Source organism: Canis aureus, chromosome 1 (genome assembly GCF_053574225.1).
Source record: "Canis aureus isolate CA01 chromosome 1, VMU_Caureus_v.1.0, whole genome shotgun sequence".
Classification (NCBI taxonomy): domain Eukaryota; kingdom Metazoa; phylum Chordata; class Mammalia; order Carnivora; family Canidae; genus Canis; species Canis aureus.
In genome coordinates this window covers 68,012,358-68,035,692 of record NC_135611.1, presented here as the reverse complement: position 1 = coordinate 68,035,692, position 23,335 = coordinate 68,012,358, and the positions used below count along the sequence as shown (strand labels likewise).

The following is a 23,335-nucleotide window of genomic DNA, read 5'->3' as shown; positions in this document are numbered from 1 at the left end:
AAATAAAACCTTTTAAAGAAAGATTTGATATTTTTAGAACATCCATAATACCCAAAGCAATCTACAGACTCAATGCAATCTCTATTAAAATAACAACAGCACTTTTCACAGAAATAGAAAAAATAATCCAAAAATTTATATAAGCCACAAAAGACCCCAAATGGCCAAAGTAATCTTGAGAAAGAAGAACAAAGCTGGAGGTAGTAATACAATCCCAGATTTTAAGTATACTACAAAACTAAGTTATCAAAATGGTATGGAACTGGATCAAAACAGACACTCTGATCAATAGAACAGAATAGAGAGCCCAGAAAAAAAGTCATGCTTACATGGCCAATTAATGTAAGGAGACAAAGGAGACAATGATCTACAATGGGGAAAAGACAGTCTCTTCAATAAATGGTATTGGAAAAACTGGACATCTACATGCAATAGAATGGAACTGGACCACTTTCTCATATACAAAAATAAACTCAAATGGATTAAAGATTAAATATAAGACCTGAAACCACAAAAACCCTAAAAGAAAAGTAATCTCTTAATGTTGGCCTTAGTAACATTGTTTTGGCTATGTCTTTTCAGGCAAAAGAAACAAAAGCAAAAATAAACTATTGGAACCACATAAAAAGCTTTTGGCACAGCAAATGAAGCCATCAACGATAACAAACAGACAACCTACTAAACGGAAGAAGATATTCACAAATTATATATCCCATAAGGGGTTAATATCTAAAATACATAAAGAACTGGAAGGAACCTCGGTGTCCATCGAAAGATGAGTGGATAAAGAAGATGTGGTTAATGTATACAATGGAATATTACTCAGCTATTAGAAATGACAAATACCCACCATTTGCTTCAACGTGGATGGAACTGGAGGGTATGATGCTGAGTGAAGTAAGTCAATCGGAGAAGGACAAACATTATATGTTTTCATTCATTTGGGGAATAGAAATAATAGTGAAAGGGAATATAAGGGAAGGGAGAAGAAATGTGTGGGAAATATCAGAAAGGGAGACAGAACGTAAAGACTGCTAACTCTGGGAAACGAACTAGGGGTGGTAGAAGGGGAGGAGGGCGGGGGGTGGGAGTGAATGGGTGACGGGCACTGGGGGTTATTCTGTATGTTAGTAAATTGAACACCAATAAAAATAAATAAAAAAAAAAGAACTTATATGACTCAACACCAAAAAAAAACCCCAACAAATCCATTAAAAATGGGTAAAGAATATGAATAGACATTTTATCCAAAGCAGACATACCAATGACACCCACTGACACGTGAAAAGATGCACAACATAACTAATCATCAGGGAAATGCAAATCAAAACCACACTGAGATATTGCCTTAAATCAGTCCAAAAAGCTAGTATCAAAAAGACAAAAAAATAACAAGTGTTGGTGTGGATGTGGAGAAAAGGGTACCCTAGTGCATTGTTGGTAGAATGCAAATTGGTCCAGCTTCTATGGATAAGTATTGTAATTCTTAAAAAAAAATTTTTAAACACACAATTCAATAACTCCACTGATGGCTATTTGCCCAGAAAAAGCAGCCTAAGTGTCCACCGATAGATGAACGATAACGACAAGGTAGTGTGTGTATAGACACACACACACAAATATACATACAATGAACTATCACTCAGGCATACAATAGAAGACAATCTTGCCATTCTCAACAGTATGGATGGTGAAATAAGTCAGACAAAGCAAATACAATGATTTCAGATATCAATGAAACCTAAAAACAAATAAATAAGTAAGCAAATAAGCAAACAAAAACCCAGAAAACCCCATAAATACAGAGAATAAATTGATGGTTGCCAGAGGAACGGGATGGCAGGATGGCCAACATAGGTAAAGGGGGTTAAGAGGCACAAACTTCGAGGCATAAAATACATAAGTAATAGAGAGTAAAATAGAGCATAGAGAATATAGTCAGTAATAGTGTAATAACTATGCATGATGACAGATGGTAACTACACTTACCAGGGTGAGCACTGCACAATTTAGAGAATTGTTAAATCACTAATTTGTACACCTGAAATTAACATGTTGTATGTCAATTATGCTTTAATAAAAAATAAAATAAAATGAAATAAAATAAAAACATGATTAAAAAATATTCTTCCCTTCTGTTAGGCTCAGCCAAATTCACCACTTCTGTGAAATTGTCTCTACTTTTACAAAATGGAAACCTTTCCACTTCCTTGAGAATCTAAAAAGCATCTTAAATAATTTATTAAAGCCTTTTCACCTATATACTGCCTTTATTAACCCCTTGTACATAAAAATCTATTTTTTCTACTTACACAATTCTTATAGTAAAAATATTATGTCTTGCTCATCTCTGTATGTACAGTATAGAAATCCTTTTCTTACTCATAGTACACATTCAACACAGTCTTGTCTAATGAATAAATTGGGATTTTTCTTTTCACATTATTATTACTATTGCCTTACCCATGATCATAACACTGTAAAACAATTACCTAACAAGTAACTAAAACCCTGCTTTAAAAGTCAGACAAAGTATATTTGTTGTCTCCTATAGCTACATAAAATTTTTAGAGAAATCTTAAATCTGCCACAAAGCCCCTTAAAGAATAAAATCTTTTTTTACGGAGTAGAAAGAAAAAAATGATCAATTATAGTATCATTCCTCATCCCAGAGTTAGCTTGCCCAACATTTATGTCTGGTTTGTTATTGCTAGATCAAAATCATGACTTTGTTTTGAGAAAGTAAAATGATATGACCTCTTTGGAAAAAATTTTCCCATTCTTTATAAAATTAAATGTATATTTGCCATGCGACTCGGGAGTTCCACTCCTAGATAAATATAAGAAATGAAAACGTATGTTCATAGAAAGACATGGACATAACTTGCACATAGCAAATTCACTCACAATATCTAAGAACTGGAAACTGTCTGAATGCTATCAACATCCCAGTTAAAAATTGAGATACATTCATACATTGGAAACTCTTGGCAATTAAAAAGAACAATACATATGAACAAAAACATGGATGATTTTTGTAGACTTTAGGCTGAGAGAGAAAAAGCAGACACAACAAAGTACATAGCTGATGATTCACATGGAAGAATTTCTGGAACAGATGAAACTAATCCGATAACAGGTTGTAGGGTTAAGAGGAGACTGCCAAGGGAAAGGGGGGCCTTTCTGAGAAAGTGGAGATGTTCTATTTCTCGATCGGACTGGTAGATATGTGGGCATATACATTCGTCAAAGTTTGATCCCTATACTTACTTACATGGGGGTTTTATTGCACGTAACTCATACCTTGAAAAATGTGTTTAAAAAAAAAAAGACATGGTGACTTTATCATGTAAATACCCTACAATCCACACAGGCCTTATTTCCTCAGCTATAGACTGATATGTGCAATAATACCAGTGCTCAGGGATCTCGGAAATTGTGAAAACAAAGCAAATAAAATGCCTGACACAAAATTAGTACTACCTTGATAGAAGAGAAAAATGGTTAAAGCTGATGAAAGCTAAATGGAAATAAGAGGTTTAAACGGAAATGCAAACGATATTTTCCAATGTAATCTCACTAAGTACATCTACAGAAATGTCTGTAAACCAGGTAATTATCAAAACACACATTTCAGAACTCGACAGTGCTTTAACTGAAATTAGGCCAGGGCTTTAAATAATAGTTACCATGAAGGTGGATCTTGGCAATAGAGTTGCTTTCTCTGGCTTAGTACTTTATACTATAGGAAACTACGACCCAGAGTCTAAGGCATATGGCATAGAAGATTTTCAAAGTGGGACCCCCGGGTGGCTCAGCAGTTGAGCGTCTGCCTTCGGCTCAGGTCGTGACCCCGGGGTCCTGGGATCGAGTCCCACATCGGGGTCCCTGCATGGAGCCTGCTTCTCCCTCTGCCTGTGTTTCTGCCTCTCTCTCTGTGTCTCTCATGAACAAATTAAACCTTAAAAAAAGAAAAGAAGATTTTCAAAGTTATCTGGTTACTGGAACTTTATATTGCCATTCAGATGAGCACCGGTCAACTACTTTCCAACTAAAATTATAGTACGGTTTATTATTTCATTTGGCTCCTTAATTTCTTCATCAATTAAAATTTGCATATAAGCAAAAGAAAAACACATCTTGAGAAATAGACATTATTCTGTTAACTCCCACACATATACAAGAAGGCTAATCTTAAACAGCTGTCTTTTTCTTTAACTAAATTAACAATGCTTATTATATTCTGGCTTCCAGATGCAGAACAACATGTTTCATGTTAAAATGCCTAGTTTCTGACCCGGCAATAATGCTGAAGAACTCAGCAGGAAATTTGGCCTCCAGATACTCTTATCTTGGGAGATAGATATAAAGGAAAACAATTCTCTGAATTACTTTATTGCGGAATTAAAAATGCTCATTAAGACTGCTGTCAAGGGCATTTCTATTCCAAATCTGTTACTGTAAGTTACAAACAGGATGCCCCCAAACCAAGCTGAAAAATGAAAACTGTGGGTGGCATAATGCTGAAATACAAAGCTGTATCTGGAAGTAGTTACTAAGCCGTGACCCCTTTCTCCCCGAGCAGGAAAGGGGAGGTAGAGGGGAAGGATGGAAGGGTCAAGCACAGACCTCGTGGGTCATCTGGACCTGAATGAATTTAAAATGTTCCTCCTGCCAGAGTGGACAGTGTAGACGTGACCCAGGCATGGCTCATTCCTGGGCCTCAGACCCTCAAAATGCTTCTAGAACTGAAGGTTTTGACTACTGTAGGGCAAAATTGTTCCCCTTTGGGCTGGTACACCGAGGGCCCCTCTGAGCCACACAAGGGATCACCTGCAGCTGGCTGCCTGCTTGGAGCCCCAGGAGGAGAGGAGGAGACCCCAGCCTCACCCTCTGAGACCTGCAGTCCCTTGTCCTTGTCGCCTCCTTCAAGCAGACCCCTCCTTCCCCAGCAGCAGTTCTGCCATCAAATCCCCAAAACAAGTTTCGAGATAAAAGAGCTTATTCCCACTGGGCTTTTTCTCCCCCTTGAGCTTGAGACAAAAGAAATATTTTAACTTCACTCTTTAAAAGAGAAAGATATTCTAAGCACTATGGAAAACACTTAATTGTCTACAAGCGCTTTCGTAATAAAGTATGGATAGAGGAAAGTTGCTAGAGAGAGAAAGTTACAGCTGAACATCCACAAAGGCTTCATAAAGGCTTCCTGCGAGAGAGACAGAGAGAGAGAGAGAACAGAGACAACTGGCACAAGCACATTTATAATCCCTAAATTTCCTCTCATTTTTATCCAGTAGTTGCAAACACACGAAAAAAATATTTTCAAATGATTTCAGGAAACAACAACAACAACAAAAAGCCACCGTGAAATCAAGCGATGGGGTTTCAGAGGACTCGTCCACACAACAGCTATGTAAATCAATAGTAGTCTCTTTGAAACAGGATTGAAAGCGCACATAATGCATTTTAATGCAGAGTATAAAAAGACACTAAGATCTGTAATCCTACTAAATGTCAACGATACTGTAACCCACTTATTGTGGAGTCAGATATAATGAAATTCCATTTTTAGTGAAGTAGAATGGAAGTTTAAAATTACGTCAATGGAATATAATGCACAAAATACAATTCCAGTAATGGTGAATGTCTTATTAGAGAGAAATCTTGGTGCAATGATAATTTCACAGTAAACCTCCCATAGCCCTCAGAGCAATGTTCAAAATAACATTACATTTTAGCATCCATATTTTACTAAGCAAATTATAATAAATTCAATTTATAATCCCCTTATTCTAGAGAAACATACACAAAGCCACCATGAAAGACAGAAAATATGTGTGTGTTAATATAAAACAATACGATACGCATATTCTAATTTGTGTCTGGTCATATTTATGAATGGAATGTAAATTTGAATTAAACCAATTAAGTAGAGGAAGAAGTAAGTGTTATCCTAAACACATGAAATACATTCACGTTTTCCTCCAGAGAACATGAGAAAACATCATTTCTGGACTAAATATTTTTTTTAAAAAATGACATGGCATAGATTATTCATAGAGTCAATTTTCAAAAATCATAAACCCTACCATCTGTAAATGTTATCGCAAATCTGTAATTTTTATATGAGCTTTCTCCTTTTAAAAAGTTGCTATGTTGCCTATTAGAACAAGAATTTATATGGAACCGAAAGGCATGTCTGGGGTTTAGAAGACGTGGGAGTCTATGTCTCTCTCTTCTTACACTTATCAGGCCAAGTCACCCGTGTTAAGTATTGATTCTCCTTTCCTCCAACCCTGGGAGTATCTTCATTTATACACCACGATACTCAAAGGCTTTGTGTAGAGGCGCAGAAATGATGGTGAACAAGAAAACACCGTAGACGCCAGATGCTACAGAAATGTAAAGCATATGACAAGGCACGGAGCAAAGGAGGCTGTAATTAAGACCATCAGATAGGATTTGATTTTCTCTCTCCATGGAAATCATCATAACTGTGTTATCCAGTTATTTAAATTTAGACACTTATTTTGCAGGATCTGCTCTATCTAAAAGTTATATTAGCTGATCTCCGAACACAAAAAGTGTTTAATATTAATTACCAGGTTAGGTGGCATATTTAACTCGAAATAAATCTGCTGACATGCTATTAATTCTATAGTTGACTGTAGAGTTTCTTCATTAATTGATTCATATCATCTTTTCAATCACTTTACTGCTTCTTCATCCATGAGGAATACACACCAAGAGAACAAAAGTTAAAGAGCGGGGCCACGTTCCTCGGCTCTTAAGTTCCCAACTGAAAATGTCACCGTGGCCTAGTGAGGTCACACAGTTTTTAATCCCAAGATGATGCAATTGTATTAAGAAGAAGAAAAGAAGAAAAGACAGGATTTCAACACAAATTCTGCCTGTCCTGTACCCTCAGCACAGAAACACATAAATCAAGCAAGAGAAATAAGAACTCAAGTAAATGATACGATGACAACTTTTGGCACCGTACACATAATGGGAGGAGACAGCAACAGGAGTGATCAGAAGTTAAGTGAATCCATCAGCGAGGACTTGGAGGAAACGAACTGCCAAGTCCATTTTAAGAGGAGAAAGATAAAAGGTAGGGCATTCAAAAGTAGGATGTGCTGAGGAAAAAGGAAGGTTTCTTGATGGCTCAAACAGCTTAGGAGAAGGCACAATGGGGGAGAATTATATTTTCTCCAAAATTAGTCCAAAAATTGGTCTCCAAAATTAGTCTCCAAAAATTGGATTAGTCCAAAAGATGGACTAATCTAGAAAAAGTAAAGAGAGAATCCTTTCCAAGTAATGAGCTTGGAAAGCACAGAAGTGTTACCAAAGATACAGCTGGGGACCCCTGAATATTAGTTTTTATGATATATTCAAAATGGTAGCAGGTAAACTTCTAGAAGCATCACTTATATCTAAACATTTATTCAGAACATTTTGTTTTTGCATTCTATGATCCTACAACTTTCCTCCATGTCTCAGTAAGTTCTGTCTTTGGTTCCCTTTTCTGAACTTGAGTAGAAATTTTAACTTCCTACTTCTAATGGCATCATATCTTAACTATCTCCATTTTTTTTACCCACATATGTGGGAATGTGTTCCCTCCTAGAAGTTAGCTCCTTTTCTATCATTCCACCACTTGATTCTTATCGTGACCCCTCTGCATGCCAGGCTGCATCCTACGCAATAAGGATAAAGGACTAACACACAAAATCAGCCCTACCTTGCCTTGGAGTGCCATTCTTAAAATAAGAACACAGGTTACCAAGTTTCTTGAACTACAAATCTCTTTTATTGATTCTAAGTATGTCACCATTTTGATTGTTAATAACTCCAAGAAAGAAACCACATCTAGGGGCACAGGAATACATTATTTGACATATTGCGGGGGCCTGGGGAATAGTTTTTTAAAACCTCTTTTTTTCTCCCTAAAATATAAAAGACTTCTGTGTAATCTAAGAGGAAACAAAGGAAAATGGAAACAGATGCCAATCAAGTCTCCCTCTGTGAGTTATCTATATTCCCTCCCTAGAACTCACATCTTATTTTTAGGACATTATATTTTTTATTAAGTTTTTATTCTAATTCCAGTATTGTTAACATACAGCTCTATATTAGTTCCAGGTGTGCTACATGGGGATTTAACAATTCCATGTATCACCCGGTGCTCATCACAAGTCCTTAATCCCCATCACCTACTTCACCCACAGCCCACCCACCCACCTCCTTTCTGGTGACCGTAAGTTTTTTCTCTAGAGCTAAGGGTGTTTCTTGGTTTCTCTCTCTCTATCTCTCTCTCTCTTTTAAAGCTTTTATCCATTTATTCATGAGAGAGGCAGAGACACAGGCAGAGGGAGAAGCAGGCTCCATGCAGGGAGCCCGACACGAGACTCGATCCCGGTACTCCAGGATCATGCCCTGAGCCAAGGGCAGAGGCTCAACTACTGAGCCACCCAGGTTCCTCACTTGTTTTATTTGTTTTGCTTTTTAAATTCCACATATGAGTGAAATCATAAAGAATTTACCTTTCTCTGACTCATACACGTGTATGTGCTGCTTCCATAACTTGGCCATACATAATGCTGCTATAAACACACCTTTAAAATTAATGTTTTTATTTCCTGAGTAAATACTCAATAGTGTGATTACTGAATCATAGAGTAGTTCTATTTTAGACTCTCAGAGGAGCCCCCATACTGTTTTCCACAGTGGCTGCACCAGTTTGCATTCCCACCAGCCGTGTTGAGAGGGCTCCCCTTTCTCCACATCCTCCCCAACACTGTTTGTTTCTGTGTTTCTGATTTTAGCCATTCTGACAGGTGTGAGGTGATACCTCACTGTAGTTTTGATTTGCATTTCCCTGAGGCTAAGCGATGATGAGTATCTTTTCATGTGTCTGCTCACCATCTGGACGTCTTCTTTGGAAAAAATATCTGTTCCTGTCTTCTGCCCATTTTTACATTGAGTTGTTTTTCAGGCACTGAGTTGTATAAGTTCTTTATATATTTTGGATACTAACCCTTAACTAGATAAGTCATTTGCAAATATCTTCTCCCATTCAATAGGTTGCCTTTGAATTTTCTTGATTACTTCCTTCACTGTGCAGAAGCTTTTTATTTTGATGCAGCCCAATGGTTTATTTTTTGCTATTTTCCTTGCCTCAGGAGTCATATAGAGAAAAATTTTGCTACAGCTGATGTCAAAGAAGTTACTGCCTATATTCTCTTCTAGGATTTTCATGCTTTCAGGTCTCACATTTAGGTCTTTAACCCATTTTGAGTTTATTTCTGTGTATGGTATTAAGAAAGGCATCCAGTTTCATTCTTTTGCATGTCGCTGACCAGTTTTTCTAAGACCATTTGTAGAAGTAGAACTTACATCTTAATGGGCATCTTAATCTTATGCATTATAAGTCTTGTCCAAAAAGTCCTCACATCAGAAAAGTTCTGACTAAGCCAAGAAATAGTCATTCCTCATTCAAAGCTTAAAAATTGCTCAGCTCTTACTGGAATATCCTTAGGAAAAAAATAAATCTCAAAAGCAAGATTAAATATTCTAAAATACTCTAAAATAATTACATTTATCACTTAAAAGGCATTGATAACAATACTCTTTGTGCCACTGTGTTTCCATATTTAGGGAAATTTATAACTTATAAAAAATATATGACCAGGGATGCCTGGGTGGCTTAATGGTTGAGCGTCTGCCTTTTGCTCAGGGCATGACCCCAGGATCCTGGGATCGAGTCCCACATCAGGCTGTCTCAAGGAGCCTGCTTCTCCCTCTGCCTGTGTCTCTGCCTCTCTCTCTCTCTCTCTCTTTCTCTCATGAATAAATCTTTAAAAAAATTAACATCATAAAAGCATTAAGAAAAATAGTACATGTAAAATTTTTAAAAAGGCATCCTTTGGGTCTATCCAAAGAGTGACTTCATTTACTTTACAATTGTTCAGTTATATGCCTACCATACCTCAGACTAGAGACTAGAGATAAAGGAGTAAATAAGAATAAAAGACAAACAGTCCTATCAGTATACAACTTATTAATTTCTAATTATTAAATAGCTTAAAATATTAAAAAAGAAAACTATTTAAGTGCCCTTCTCACTATCTGCAATAGCAATAGCTCTTGAAGTTTGTCTGAATATGATTGGTCTTTCAACTTTAAAGATAATTGAAAATCATAAACATGATAGATTCATTATATACATGAACCCAATTTTAATCTATGGAATTATACTCAGAGTAGCCTAAATACAGTTATAGGTTAATTAAAAAAAAAATGGACCTCCTATGATAGAGAAAATGGCCTCAGAGGACAAGGTTTTGTCCAAAAAAAAATCTAAAGATTTTAAACCCTGGTGGATAATAAGTGATAGGATAGCATTGCTTTCTCAGCATATCTTAGGTAGCACCATGTCAGGAACCCTATGGATAAAATCAGTTCTTAAAAACTGTCAAAAAATATTTTGTACAAGGATGAAAAAATATTTTGAAGACTTTTTAAATGTATCATTGTCTAGATATAAAGTGTATCTATGGCTTTGTGCAAACTCAAAGAAGATAGAATATGCATTTAAAAATATTTCCTGGGGAACCCTGGGTGGCGCCTGCCTTTGACCCAGGGTGCGATCCTGGAGACCCGGGATCAAATCCCACGTCGGGCTCCCGGTGCATGGAGCCTGCTTCTCCTTCTGCCTATGTCTCTGCCTCTCTGTCTCTCTGTGTGACTATCATAAATAAATAAAAAATTTAAAAAAAAATAAAAATATTTCCCTCCTTCCTAACTCTGGGAAACGAACTAGGGGTGGTGGAAGGGGAGGTGAGCGGGGGTTGGGGGTGACTGGGTGACAGGCACTGAGGTGGGCACTTGACAGGATGAGCACTGGGTGTTATTCTATATGTTGGCAAATTAAACACCAATAAAAAATAAATTTATAAAAAATATTTCCTTTCCATACAAATTAACTTTTTCTGTTACTGGGAGGTATATAGCAAAAAAAAAAAAAAAAAAGTAAGGAAGGGAGATATGTAATGATTCTCAATACATAAGGGCTAAATACATAAAGAGCCATTGGAAGAAAAAAAAATCAAAGAAAGAGAGTGAAGCAGAACGTCATGAAACCTCAATGTCTTTGGCCAAACCTATCATTTATTATAATAATTAATAGTATTATTATTTGTATTACACATTTTAATTAACCCTTATGACACGCGCATGAGATATATCTGAATATCATATTTTCTTTCTTTTTTTTTTTTTTTGGATGGAGAATTGAACTTCAGAATCATTAAAAGACTTACTTGTCATTTAAGGTGACATCTCTTAGAAGAGCTGAAGGCAAAACTTGGATCCTACAGTTCTAATCATAAATCAAGTGATTTCTAATGTGCCAGAATGAGAAACTGAATGGCTGTATTACATACTAAGCATGATTGAAACTTTTTGAAGAGTAAAAGGGCCTATGGGAGATGTTTTTTTTTTTTTTTTTTTTTTTTTTGGGAGATGTTTTTGTTGAAACTTTTTCAAAATCTGATATTTCCAAGTCTAAAAAAAAAAAAAAAAGGTTTCTCTAGAGATCAGTTAAGGTTATGTGATTTCCTGAGGTAGTTTTTGGTTTCAATTTTGGTTTTTTAGAATTTCACCATTAGATTTAATATGCAGGAAGACACACTAAAAATGTTCCCAATCTAGGTTGGTAAATAATAACGTGTTCCAAAACAATTTTTTTTTTTACCTTAGTGGACAGAAAAAGTTCAAATAAGAAGGGTCTATACTGAAAGCTTTTCTACAATCCAATTAGACTTCTCCCTGAAGACCATCCTGAGATTAACTTCCACTGTGTGTCAAACATGCTGAATTGTCCTCTCTATTCAGGCAGATATGAGAGAGGACATGCGTTTCGTGGGCTGAAGATAGTAACTAATCTTTATAGAGCACTTACTACGTGCCACACATTTTTCTTAGCTATCACCTATTAAAACCCTTCTTGAAAAAAATTGTTTATCAATCCCTAGTAAATGCATTTCCAAAAATGAGATTCCTAGGAAGATAATGTTTTATATCGTATTTGAAATATAAATAGCCACAAAGTATTGCTAAAATGTCCGTCCTGCTACATGTCTAAATCACCTCTCACACTGAGCTACCAACGTAACTATTCGCTAATTATAGGACCTTGTGCTTCTTCCTATCTCGTTACTGACTTGCTGTGTGACCTTGGTTGACCTCCAACTCTCTTCAATGATGTAACTTGCCATCTATAGTCTTCTAGGCTCTCCTCCAAGAAACTTCTAGAACGCTTCACTCTTCTCAAGCGAAAGTGCTGTCATACGTACTGCAAATATCGTTTCTGAGCTTTATGATCAAGCAATAAAGAAAAAGAACATCTAATATCTACTGATTAGCTGCCAAGAATTTTCACAAGTATTATCTAATCTAATTCTACTTTAATTGGAAATTTAAACTCCATTGACTTGGGGTTTTGATCTTAATAAAAGAAGGGTAAACCAGCTCTGACTCCTATTCTTGTCATCTCCCAAAGACCCTTTTTCTACTGTTCAGAGTCCTCTCCAAAGCAGAGGAACGTATATAGAAACTGATGGTATAAAGAGGTGTATCTTGATAGGTATTTTTTGCAAGCTAAGCTATAAAGTTCAGAGTAGCAAAGCACTACAACACAAATTCCAATTAAAACTGAATTCATACATTTGTGTTTTCAAGTATATAAGCAAATTCCTTGATACACGGCCTCAGCTGAGTTTGGTATACCACGGTGTTGGGGAAAAAGTGCTGCTTTAAGCCAGAATTTCTTGATACCAAGACAGTTTTTAAACTTAATTCAGTTTCCTTGAAGCGTTTTGGAGACTCGCGTTTTTTTTTTGAAGCCCTAATAGATGCTCCATGTTTTATATTCATTGTTTTATATATTCCTCACAACAAATCAATGAGATAAAGTAGCTCCCTGAAATGACAACTGCTCTTCTTCATGTTCTGTTTCATACTTTCAGCCTTACTCAGTAATTGAAAAGAGCATAGCAGGCAGTAAGACAGAAAAGTGTGGTAGCTATACAGGCTTTAGCAAAAATACACCTGATGTGCCCAACTCTACTAGGCTTATTTCTTCTTTAGGACAGACCTTCATATGTTGCAAGCAACTTAAAAGGTGTCACACCTTAGAGTTTTAATGGTATAACTACTGAACTAAAAAATACAATGACCCCATTTACCATGTATTATGTGGTTCATAGTCACTTATCAAGGCAACTAGGTTTTTATGCAAATTTAATTCTTAGATGCCCTTATTCTAGATTTTTTTTTTTATAAAACTGAAAATCTGGGATCCCTGGGTGGCGCAGTGGTTTGGCGCCTGCCTTTGGCCCAGGGCGCGATCCTGGAGACCCGGGATCGAATCCCACGTCGGGCTCCCAGTGCATGGAGCCTGCTTCTCCCTCTGCCTATGTCTCTGCCTCTCTCTCTCTCTCTCTCTCTCTCTCTCTGTGTGTGTGTGACTAACATAAATAAATTTAAAAAAATTTTTAAAACTGAAAATCTGATTTAAGAAGACAGATCAAATAGCTAAGTATCTTGGTATATTAAATATACTAAATACATTAATTAGGTCCTGTGAGTTCTAAACTATAAATGGTACATACATACACACTTATTGGTACACACCCTCCCAAAACGTACGAGGTTTGCAAAATTTTCTAACAGAAAAGTTCAATTTCAAATTGTACTCTAGGTCTTTTTACAAAAATGCCAATGTTCTACATTTTTTCCAAAAGGAATTTTGAGATTAACTCTTCTTTGAGTCAGGTGTACATATTTGGTTCTTGGCCCTTTCATTCACTGATACATATACATCGCTCTCCATTTTTTTTTAAGAATTCATTATATAATAAATACCATTGTGTTTCTAGCCCACTGACGTTATTTATGTAAGCTGACTTCGGAAAAGCTAAAATCAATTAATACTTTCTTATAGTCCAGTGTCCAGTGATCCAAATTCTAAAAATTTAAAGACTAAAATTTGACAAATATTTTTACATTTATGCAAAGTTTTAAGTAGCATGTATTTCTGCATAGTTTTGTGCATTTTGTTTAAATGAAAAGACAAGATATTTTATTTCTTGTTCTTTCATGATACCTAGTAACTCTGTTTTCAGATTAGACTACTAACATAATTTTGAAGTGGAGACATGATTATTTCAAAGTATTTTACAAAAGATAAGGAAGGAGGCAAAAGTCTAAAAGAGATGACAATGTAGGATCCATAACATCAGGAGCAGGAATATAGCCTAATTTCTTTCTCTTTAATTTATTTAAGTAATCTCTACACCCAACATGGGGCTCGAGCCCACAACCTGAGGTCAAGCACTGTAAGCTTTTCCAACTAAGTGAGCCAGGCACCCCATGCTAACTCCTAAATTCTAAAGCTTGCACTGGAATTTGTGTTTGTCCTTGACAAGCATGCAAGGCATCTATTTCCTTCTATAAAATGAGGATAATTATATTACCTACTAAACAGCTCTGCTATGTAAATACATGTGTTAATGCCCACAATGCGGTAGATACTATTAAACCAATCTCAAAGCATCTGGAACTTGAGATGCAGGTATACAAAGAGCCTTGGAGAAGAGCACAGCGTGGTGGTCAACTCAGAAGACTTTACATGGGAAGGGTTTGTTAACATTGCACAAAGTGCCTTTCCTAAGTGCCAAGCACTAAATAGTTCCCCCGTCTCCATCATTCCTTATTTGCATAGATTAACTCTCTATTTGAACTACATTAAGGGATGCCTGGGTGGCTTAGCCATTTAGTTAAGCGCCTGCCTTCCGCCCAGGGCGTGATCCTGGAGTCCCGAGATCGAGTCCCACATTGGGCTCCTTGCATGGAGCCTGCTTCTCCCTCTGTGTCTCTCATGAATAAATAAAATCTTTTTTAAAAAAAAGTAGATTAAGACTGTCACAGAGAGCCAGTGGTATGAATAATAACCCCTAACAGACTAGCTCTATGATCGTCTCCTAAAGGTCACGTGTCCTAATAAAAAATAGCATCAGACATCCATGTTAAAACCCACATTCAAGAGGACTAGAAAAAAATTACTGTTTTTTACCCATATTACACATCTTTGACAATCAAATGTCTAGCTTTAACTCACCATATAAATTTAGATTATGCCTCAAACCTATATTTAGATTATAATTATCTGGCGTTTGGTAAGATTTAAGTGAAGTTTTGCCTTACATAGCTTCCTAAAAGTTGTATTTGTTGGAATTATCTCTTTGAAAACCACATTTTATTCACAAGCAGGATACTAAAGGAGGAAGGAAAAAAGAAACGAGGGAAGAAAGGAGAGAAAGAGAAAAGCTATAAAATTTTCTCCTTGCTCTAAATTATAGAATGTAGTAGGCCAAAATTGTATTACCTTACTCTGAAGGTTACTGCAAGGCTTATAGTGATCCTTAAAGAAGTTATAAAAATTGAAACAGAACATAGAATAAGTTTCTGATTGTAAAAATGGGTAACATTTCAAAGATCATTTTATAAAAGAAGTCATCAGACCAATACATCATTGTGTCATTTTTAACAACAGTATCTAAACTTTAGCTCTGATACTAAAATGAATAATTAAAAAAAAAAGAGAGAAGTCCAAGGTATACATATTTTATGTGGGACTGTGGACAACTTATTTTTGTTTTTAACATGCACATTAGTTAAAATTACTCTAAGAAGTCGATGGCATATTTCTAACACTGGGCAAATAAAAGGATATGTAGCAGTTCCCTGCACTTCCGTTGTTTTAAGGTACTGACATATTTTTTAACATTTATTTATTTATTTATTTATTTATTTATTTGAGAGAGTGCATGTAAGGGCGGGGGAGGGAAGGGGAAACAACCTCAAGCAGACTCTGAGGGGCTTGACTAGGTAGGACAGTGCTCAATCTCAGGACCCCAAGACCATGACCTCAGTCAAAACCAAGAATCAGATGCTTAACCCACTGAGCCACCCAGGCACCTGATAACTGAAATTCTTTTCATTCGTAATAGGATGGAGAGGCCTATTAAAAGAAAAAGAAAAAAAGTTTTACAAAAATGCATCTGAGTTTTCCAGTGATAAGACCACTGAGGTGTAATACTCTGGAATGGAGTCCCTTAATTCGTAGAGCTCTACGAATGGGAGGTGGCAGGGAGAGAAGGGATTTCAATTAATGCTGCATTTGGATTATTGGTCTAGTCCATTGGATTAAAGCCTGTTTGGGAAAATATTAACTTATTATTTCATGCATTCATTTACCTCTGCTCAAAACTCTACAATACCATCCATCTCACTCAGACTAAAAGCCAATTCTTTACAATGATCCAGCTCCCCAATACTTCCCTGACCCTTCTCACTGTGCTCCAGCTGAAGACCTTTATAAATCTGCTCTTTGTGTGAAGGGTATTATTAACTCTTCCACCTGATACCTGTATGAATCATTCCTACTTCACCTTCGTTTGCTCAGACGTGACCTTCTCAATGAGATCAACCTTCATCACTCTCTTTAAAATAACAACCAACCTCTCTCTTACTTCTAGACCTCCCAACTCCTCTTACCCTGGTGTATTTGTTTGTTCAGGAACCTCATCATTCACTGCATTTTAAAAATATAGGTATTTTTAGCATTTTATTAGTATATAATTATTATCTATAATTTATTATTATATAATATATATTCACTATTAATAAATATATAATGTATTAATTAAAGGTATATATTATTAATATATTACTTATTCACTGTATATTCATATTTCTGTCCCCTATCTCCACTCCGACTAGAATACAAACTCCAGAAGAGCAGGGATTTTTTTCTTCTGTTTTACTTACTGAACACATTCATCATTAACCACATTCCAATAGGCACAGTCCCATGCCCACCAATTTCCTGCACAAATTCTGGCCTTTGAGCTCAGTCTTAGCACTCGGTACAGTCCGGCATCCAACCTCTTCCTGTCTGACTGGTATACACTGAGCCCAGCATGAGTCTGGACAGGCATGTGCCCATCTAGTTTTGTCAATCGCTAACATCTGCTTTGTTTTCTCCATCACCACAACTGGACTTCTGCCTAAGTTCCTCCTGGCGACCCAGGTCAATGTCGTGACGCTACACAAATCCTAAACCCCCGCACTCTGGATTGGAAGCCTAAACAGTTTGTCTGATCATCAGCAATATTTTCTTCATGATCTTTTCCACCGTCTCCAACTGCTAAATAAGAAGAACCCACTACAACTTGCACAGGTGACCCAGAGTCACCATTTACTCTTGCTGTTGACCTGCCCAGAAACTTCCAGTCATGCTCCACTCGCACTGTAGAATTCTACTGACGAGCCATGCTGCCTGGCATCAAGTATGCATCTGGGCTCTCTCACCCAGGCAGTGAGCCACCCCACTAATCTTGCTCTGCGGAGGTTAGGCTGACGTTAGCTGGCCCTACTCTGCAAATTCCTCTTGCTTGTGGACCAGAATTCAGGCCCCTGCACTCTATAGCAGATTATGAAAGATGCGGAACAACAATAAAGTTTCAGTCCATTTTTGTTTATCGTTTAATGCTAAATCTGTCTGGATTACAGTAATTCGGTCTCCGAGGTCCAAGTTGAAAAGTCCAACACAACAGTCTTTGTCAGTGAATAATCAATATTTATTACGTTATGGGCAAAAAAAAAAAATAGTGACAATGGTCTGCTTTAAATAAATAGGGACCGAGAAAATATGGAGAGGTGAAATCAACCAAAGTAAACTTTTTTGAGTCATTGCTATCGCAATATCGTTGAATGGGGTAAAGACTCTAAGTCCTACTACTTCAGAAATTCTTCTAATTTAACTATATTGCTCCCAGAAAAATGCAGACTCCTGCTTTTCTTACGGAGTCATAGTCTATATAACTCTTTGGTTCTTCTTGGTAAGCCTCGATTAGCGTAGGGGACGGTTATCCCATATTTCAGAGTGAATTGAGAAACAATTGGCAGAGAAAGAGCCGTTCTTTTCATGATCGTTGGCAACACTTGATGGAGATCCAGTTCATTACTTTGCCTGAAATACTAGGATAGAAAACTTTTAGGAATAAGACTGAGGAGGTGTCTGTAAACGCTGATACGTGAGATAAAATGTATAATATAAAGTGTCTTTTAAGAAAATTATACCACATTTATAATGGTTAACATTGAATACGTTCTTACTCTCAGCCCTACAGTTTATGTTATGAAATATTTCTACTAAACCATGAGGCCAGTCTTTAGGGACCAAACCAACATATGTACCTAAGTTCCATAAGTAGCAAAAATAATACCAAAAAAAAAATAATGCCAGGTTTATGATTACAATCTCAGGTATTGTATAAAGCGTTCTCATTTTATATAGCACAGGATGTTTTAGAACCATCCCATTGATGTGATGTGAAAACTCCATATGAAAATTTTAAGTATTCTTGCCAAAAAAGAGTGAGGATCATCTCAAACGTGTTTTTACTTTAAATCCCAGAAGGCATCTAAAAATACCTTTATATACATGTAGTATTTCCTTGACATCTTTAAGAATTCAGAAGTTCAAATGCAAGTATGCGCTCCAAAAACAATAGACTGTACTACTAGAGTCTTGGGCTTAGGAAAGCACCGGAGACTTGATGAGTTTTAACTATGTCTCTAAAGGCATTTCATCCTAAATCATCCCTGACAGGTTGCACATCTAATCACGCATGGACGTTTCCAGAAGCTAAGTGTTCCACTACAACCCGGTAATTTCTGAACAGCTCAGAATGGGGAGGCGCAGGGACAAGGAGCAGGCTTCCTCTCGTTTTATCTAATTCAAAGTTTCCCCCTTGTCATTTACTTCTATGCATATGAGTTCAGGGTTTAGATAGGATGTTTTATGCTCTCAACCATGAAACAGCCATCCCCAAATTCAAGGATAGTTCTGATGATTTCCCAAGTCTTTCTTTCTCCAAATGAAGTCTTCACTTGAAATAGCCCTCCTCTGGACATCTTTCTAGACTCCCAACTACTCTCTTCTTCCTCCTCTGAATTGACCTCCATTTGTCAATCAAGCACCCCAGTATGTTCTAACCCAACAGTTTTCTCTGTTTCTAGGAGTTGTTTTTTTTTTTTTAAATAAGAGTTAACTTTTCTGTCACCATGTAACACTATATTTTCATATTGAACTTGCTGCAATTCAGACTTTCCCATCCTGTCTTTGTACTCATCCCCATATTAATAGAAACAAAATATTTCTAGAAGAGGGCAAATGAAATTATTTAATGTCTGCATACAAATAATAAAACCAGCTCTGCATAGGTTCTGTTCATGGTCCAGGCTATACAGACCTTCAAAATTCCTGTTAACAGCTTAGCCACCTTTAACAATTTGGGACCTGCATTTCTGATAAGCTTGGATTTTATGTTTTCCGTCAAGCCATCACCAAGACAAATGAACATAAGGAAACCTCTATCACATTACCAGAGATTTTCTTCCGAATTGACTTTAAACAACTATGCAAGATTCTCTGGAAACTACTTCCAATCAGTTGCAATTGCCCTACCATTAGATTTCCATTTCCACAAATTATTCACAAGAATATCAGAAAAAGATTTTATCTACTGCCTTGCCAAAACACAAACCCACTTTGACTACATCATTTTATTTTGTCAATCATATATAGTTAAAAAAATTTCCTTAGAATATTCTTACTGAATCAATACTATTCATACAACTCAGTGAGCTAGAGAATCTACACAAGATTTTAAGGAAAAAAATCAAAAACAAAAAATCTGATTAAACTTCTAACTCAATTACGACATTTAAGAATGATTGCTTCCTGTCAATATTCTTAATAAATTGTCACCATACTATAAGGGAAAAAAGGAACTCATTCTAAACAATCAGTCCTTGGCGAAGAAGGTCAATGTTAGTATAATTGAAAAGAGAAAAGTATGAAAGCCAAAAACTTCGTCAGTCACATTCCTAGCCAACGATCTTCACTAAGAGTGTAGCTGTAATAGAACAACATTAAACAGAAAACCTGGCCCCGCGATAAATGAAAAGAAATGTTGGTATCATTAAAAAAGGGAACTTTAGCACAAACAATACTAGAAGTGTTTTTAGTTGTTGAAAAATAAGTTATTATCAGTTGCATGAATTTAAGTCACAACTACTCCAAGTCTCCAGTTTTAAACTTTTCCAGTAAGAATAATAATAGCTGAGGGTGAAATAAGCTAATGTATACAAGGCATTTTTAAATTAGGAAACACTGTATAAATTTCAGGTATTATAATATATATATATATATATATATATATATATATATATATATATATATATACTTTTCATTTTAGCCATTTATCCCTGAACCAATCTTTAAATACACTGCAAATGATCTATAATAATAAACAGATTCTAGAAAGCAGACAAGAGCAGTCTATAGTAGATTCTATGTTATAGCTACTTTGCACAGAACCCCTCACTGTGTATGGCTTTCAAGGGATCTCTGAACACAATGGCAATATAAACGCTCCCATCTGCATTGACCTCATCTTGTGCCTGGACCATAAAAATGAGAGTTATTTTATCTCAGATAAAATAGAGACAGAAAGACTGAGAGACAGAGAAAGAAAGAGGAAAGGAAGGAGGGAGGAAGGGAGGGAGGAGGCAGGAGGAAGAGAAGGAAAGGAGGAGAAAGAGGAAGAGGGCTGGGGAAGGGAGGGGTGGGAGGAGAGAGAGAAGGAGGAGTGTGGGCAGCACCCCAGGAAATTTCTCAGGGACCCAGTGGCTCCCCCTTCTGCATGCTGTGAGCTTCTGTCCCCCTCCAAGGGTTCAGAAGGATGGGTGCTCCTGGCCTCTCTTTCCTCCCAGCTGCTTAACAGTATGAAAGCAACAGGTATTGTTAAAACATCATACAACCAGGTGCCGAGTGGATCAGTTGGTTAGGTGGTGGCCTTCTGCTCCGGTCACCATCCTGGGGTCCTGGGATGGACTCATGTGTTGGGCTACCTGTGCCCAAAGGGAGAAGCTGTCTGCTTCTCCCTTTGCCTCTGACCCTCCCTCCTGCTTGCTCTCCTCTCTCAAATAAAAAGTGAATATATAAATATTTTCAAAATATTTAATATATAAATATATACATATATAAATACAAAATATATAAATATTTTAAAATATATAAATATTTTAAATATATAAATATTATATAAAATAAATATATAAATATTTTTAAAATATGATTTAACCAAGCAAGACTAATATTTTAAAGTAGTATTTTTAAAAATCAGCTGCCAGAGAAGTTCTCAAACTCACTCTCATAAATTCTATTAATGAAGCCCTACTGACCCCGTTTTACTTCGCAGAGAAGGAAAAGCAAAAATAGAAGGAAAAAAGTCCTATGGCGACCTTAAGGTCATTTTTATTCTAGGAATTTTAATCAGGGAGTTATTATTGTAGCAAGATTAGAGCTTTCTTTTTTTTTTTTTTTTTTTTTACTCCTTTTAAGATAAAATAGGACTGTTACAAATGTTAGATCATAAGAAGAAAAACTCCCAGAACGGCTGGACACAGCTCTCTTCCGTTTAACTAAAAGAGGGATGGGCAGATCTCAAAACTTTGACAGATTCAGTCCCATCAGAACTTTCAAAAGCTGCCGACCTGCAGATCTGGTGCTTCCCGCATGACTATCTCGGTATCTGAAGCCAAACTTAATTTTTTTTTTTTTTACTTTAATGCATGTTTTTCGACTCCTAAACATGTGCGCTGAAATGATGTATCGTAAATTATGTCCTAAAACTGCGTCCACGTGCTTCTTTTGAAATTCACGATCCTAGATAAGTCTGCGAAGGCTCCCGGGGTGTCGGCGGCCCCAGGCGCACCCACACTGCGCGGCCCTGAAGAGCATCCCCGCGGCCGCCCCGCGCACACCTGGGGCCCAGGTCGCAAGGGCGCACCTGGCCGGGCCAGTGTCGTCTGCGCTCCAGCCAAGGGGCCCTCCCGGGGGTGGGATGTGGGCAGCAAAGGAGGGCTGCAGGTCCCGGGGCCCGGAGAGAAAAAGTCCATTCCCCGCACTTCACAAACTCCCTACAGAGACTCGGAAGCCAAGGCCTCAAGACAGAAAACCAACAGCCCAGGGGGTCAGGCGCCGTCCACGCGCTGGGAGACGCCGCCGCGCTCGCGCAAAGTTGCCGGCCGCGGAGAAGTCGGCCCGGGACGCGGCGGGCGCGGAGGTGCTGGCGGGACCCGCGGGCCACCCCCACGGCCCCGGGGACGCCCCACCCGCCCCGGCCCGCCCCGCCACCGTACCTCTCTGCGGCGGCTGCTGCGCCCCCGCGGCCCCCGCGCCCCCGCCGAGCAGCAGGAGCAGGAGCGGGAGCGGGAGCCGGAGCGCAAGGGCGGCCCCGGGCATCGCGGCACAGGCGCTCGCTGGGAGCTCCGGGAGCGGCCGCCGGCGCCCCGAGGACTAGGACTAGGAGGACGAGGGGGAGGAGGCGGAGGGCCCGGCCCCCGCCCCGGTAGGAGGAGGAGGAAGAGGTGGAGGAGGGCCCGCTCCCTGCGTCCCGCCCCGGCCGGCCCCGCCCCCCAGGGTCCCCTGCGCCTCCTCCTCTGAGGGTCCCGTCCCTGCGCCCCTCCCCGCGAGGGTCCCGTTCCCGTCCCCCCGCCCCCCAGGGTCCTGTCCCTGCGCCCCTCCCCGCGAGTGTCCCGTCCCTGCGCCCCTCCCCCCAGGGTCCCGTCCCTGCGCCCCCGCCCCCAAGGTCCTGTCCCTGCGCCCCTCCCCGCGAGGGTCCCGTCCCTGCGCCCCTCCCCCCAGGGTCCCGTTCCCGCCCCCCGCCCCCCGCCCCCCAGGGTCCTGTCCCTGCGCCCCTCCCCGCGAGTGTCCCGTCCCTGCGCCCCCGCCCCCAAGGTCCTGTCCCTGCGCCCCTCCCCGCGAGGGTCCCGTCCCTGCGCCCCTCCCCCCAGGGTCCCGTTCCCGCCCCCCGCCCCCCGCCCCCCAGGGTCCTGTCCCTGCGCCCCTCCCCGCGAGTGTCCCGTCCCTGCGCCCCTCCCCCCAGGGTCCCGTCCCTGCACCCCCGCCCCCAAGGTCCCGTCCCTGCGCCCCTCCCCGCGAGGGTCCCGTCCCTGCGCCCCTCCCCCCAGGGTCCCGTTCCCGCCCCCCGCCCCCCGCCCCCCAGGGTCCTGTCCCTGCGCCCCTCCCCGCGAGTGTCCCGTCCCTGCGCCCCCGCCCCCCAGGGTCCCGTCCCTGCGCCCCTCCCCGCGAGGGTCCCTGCGCGCCCGCCCCGACGGGGCTCCCTCCAAAGCC

At 39.1% G+C, this 23,335-nt stretch overlaps 1 protein-coding gene across 1 annotated transcript in view; it reads right to left on the bottom strand.

Moving 5' to 3' along the window:
- LAMA2 (laminin subunit alpha 2) overlaps positions 1–22,497 on the bottom strand; it is a 597,066-nt gene extending 574,569 nt beyond the window's left edge. The window contains 1 exon segment of the mRNA XM_077902686.1: positions 22,342–22,497. Within this exon segment, the coding sequence (XP_077758812.1) occupies positions 22,342–22,444 (103 nt within the window). The 5' untranslated portion in view covers positions 22,445–22,497.
- Between the last annotated feature and the right edge of the window lie 838 nt (positions 22,498–23,335).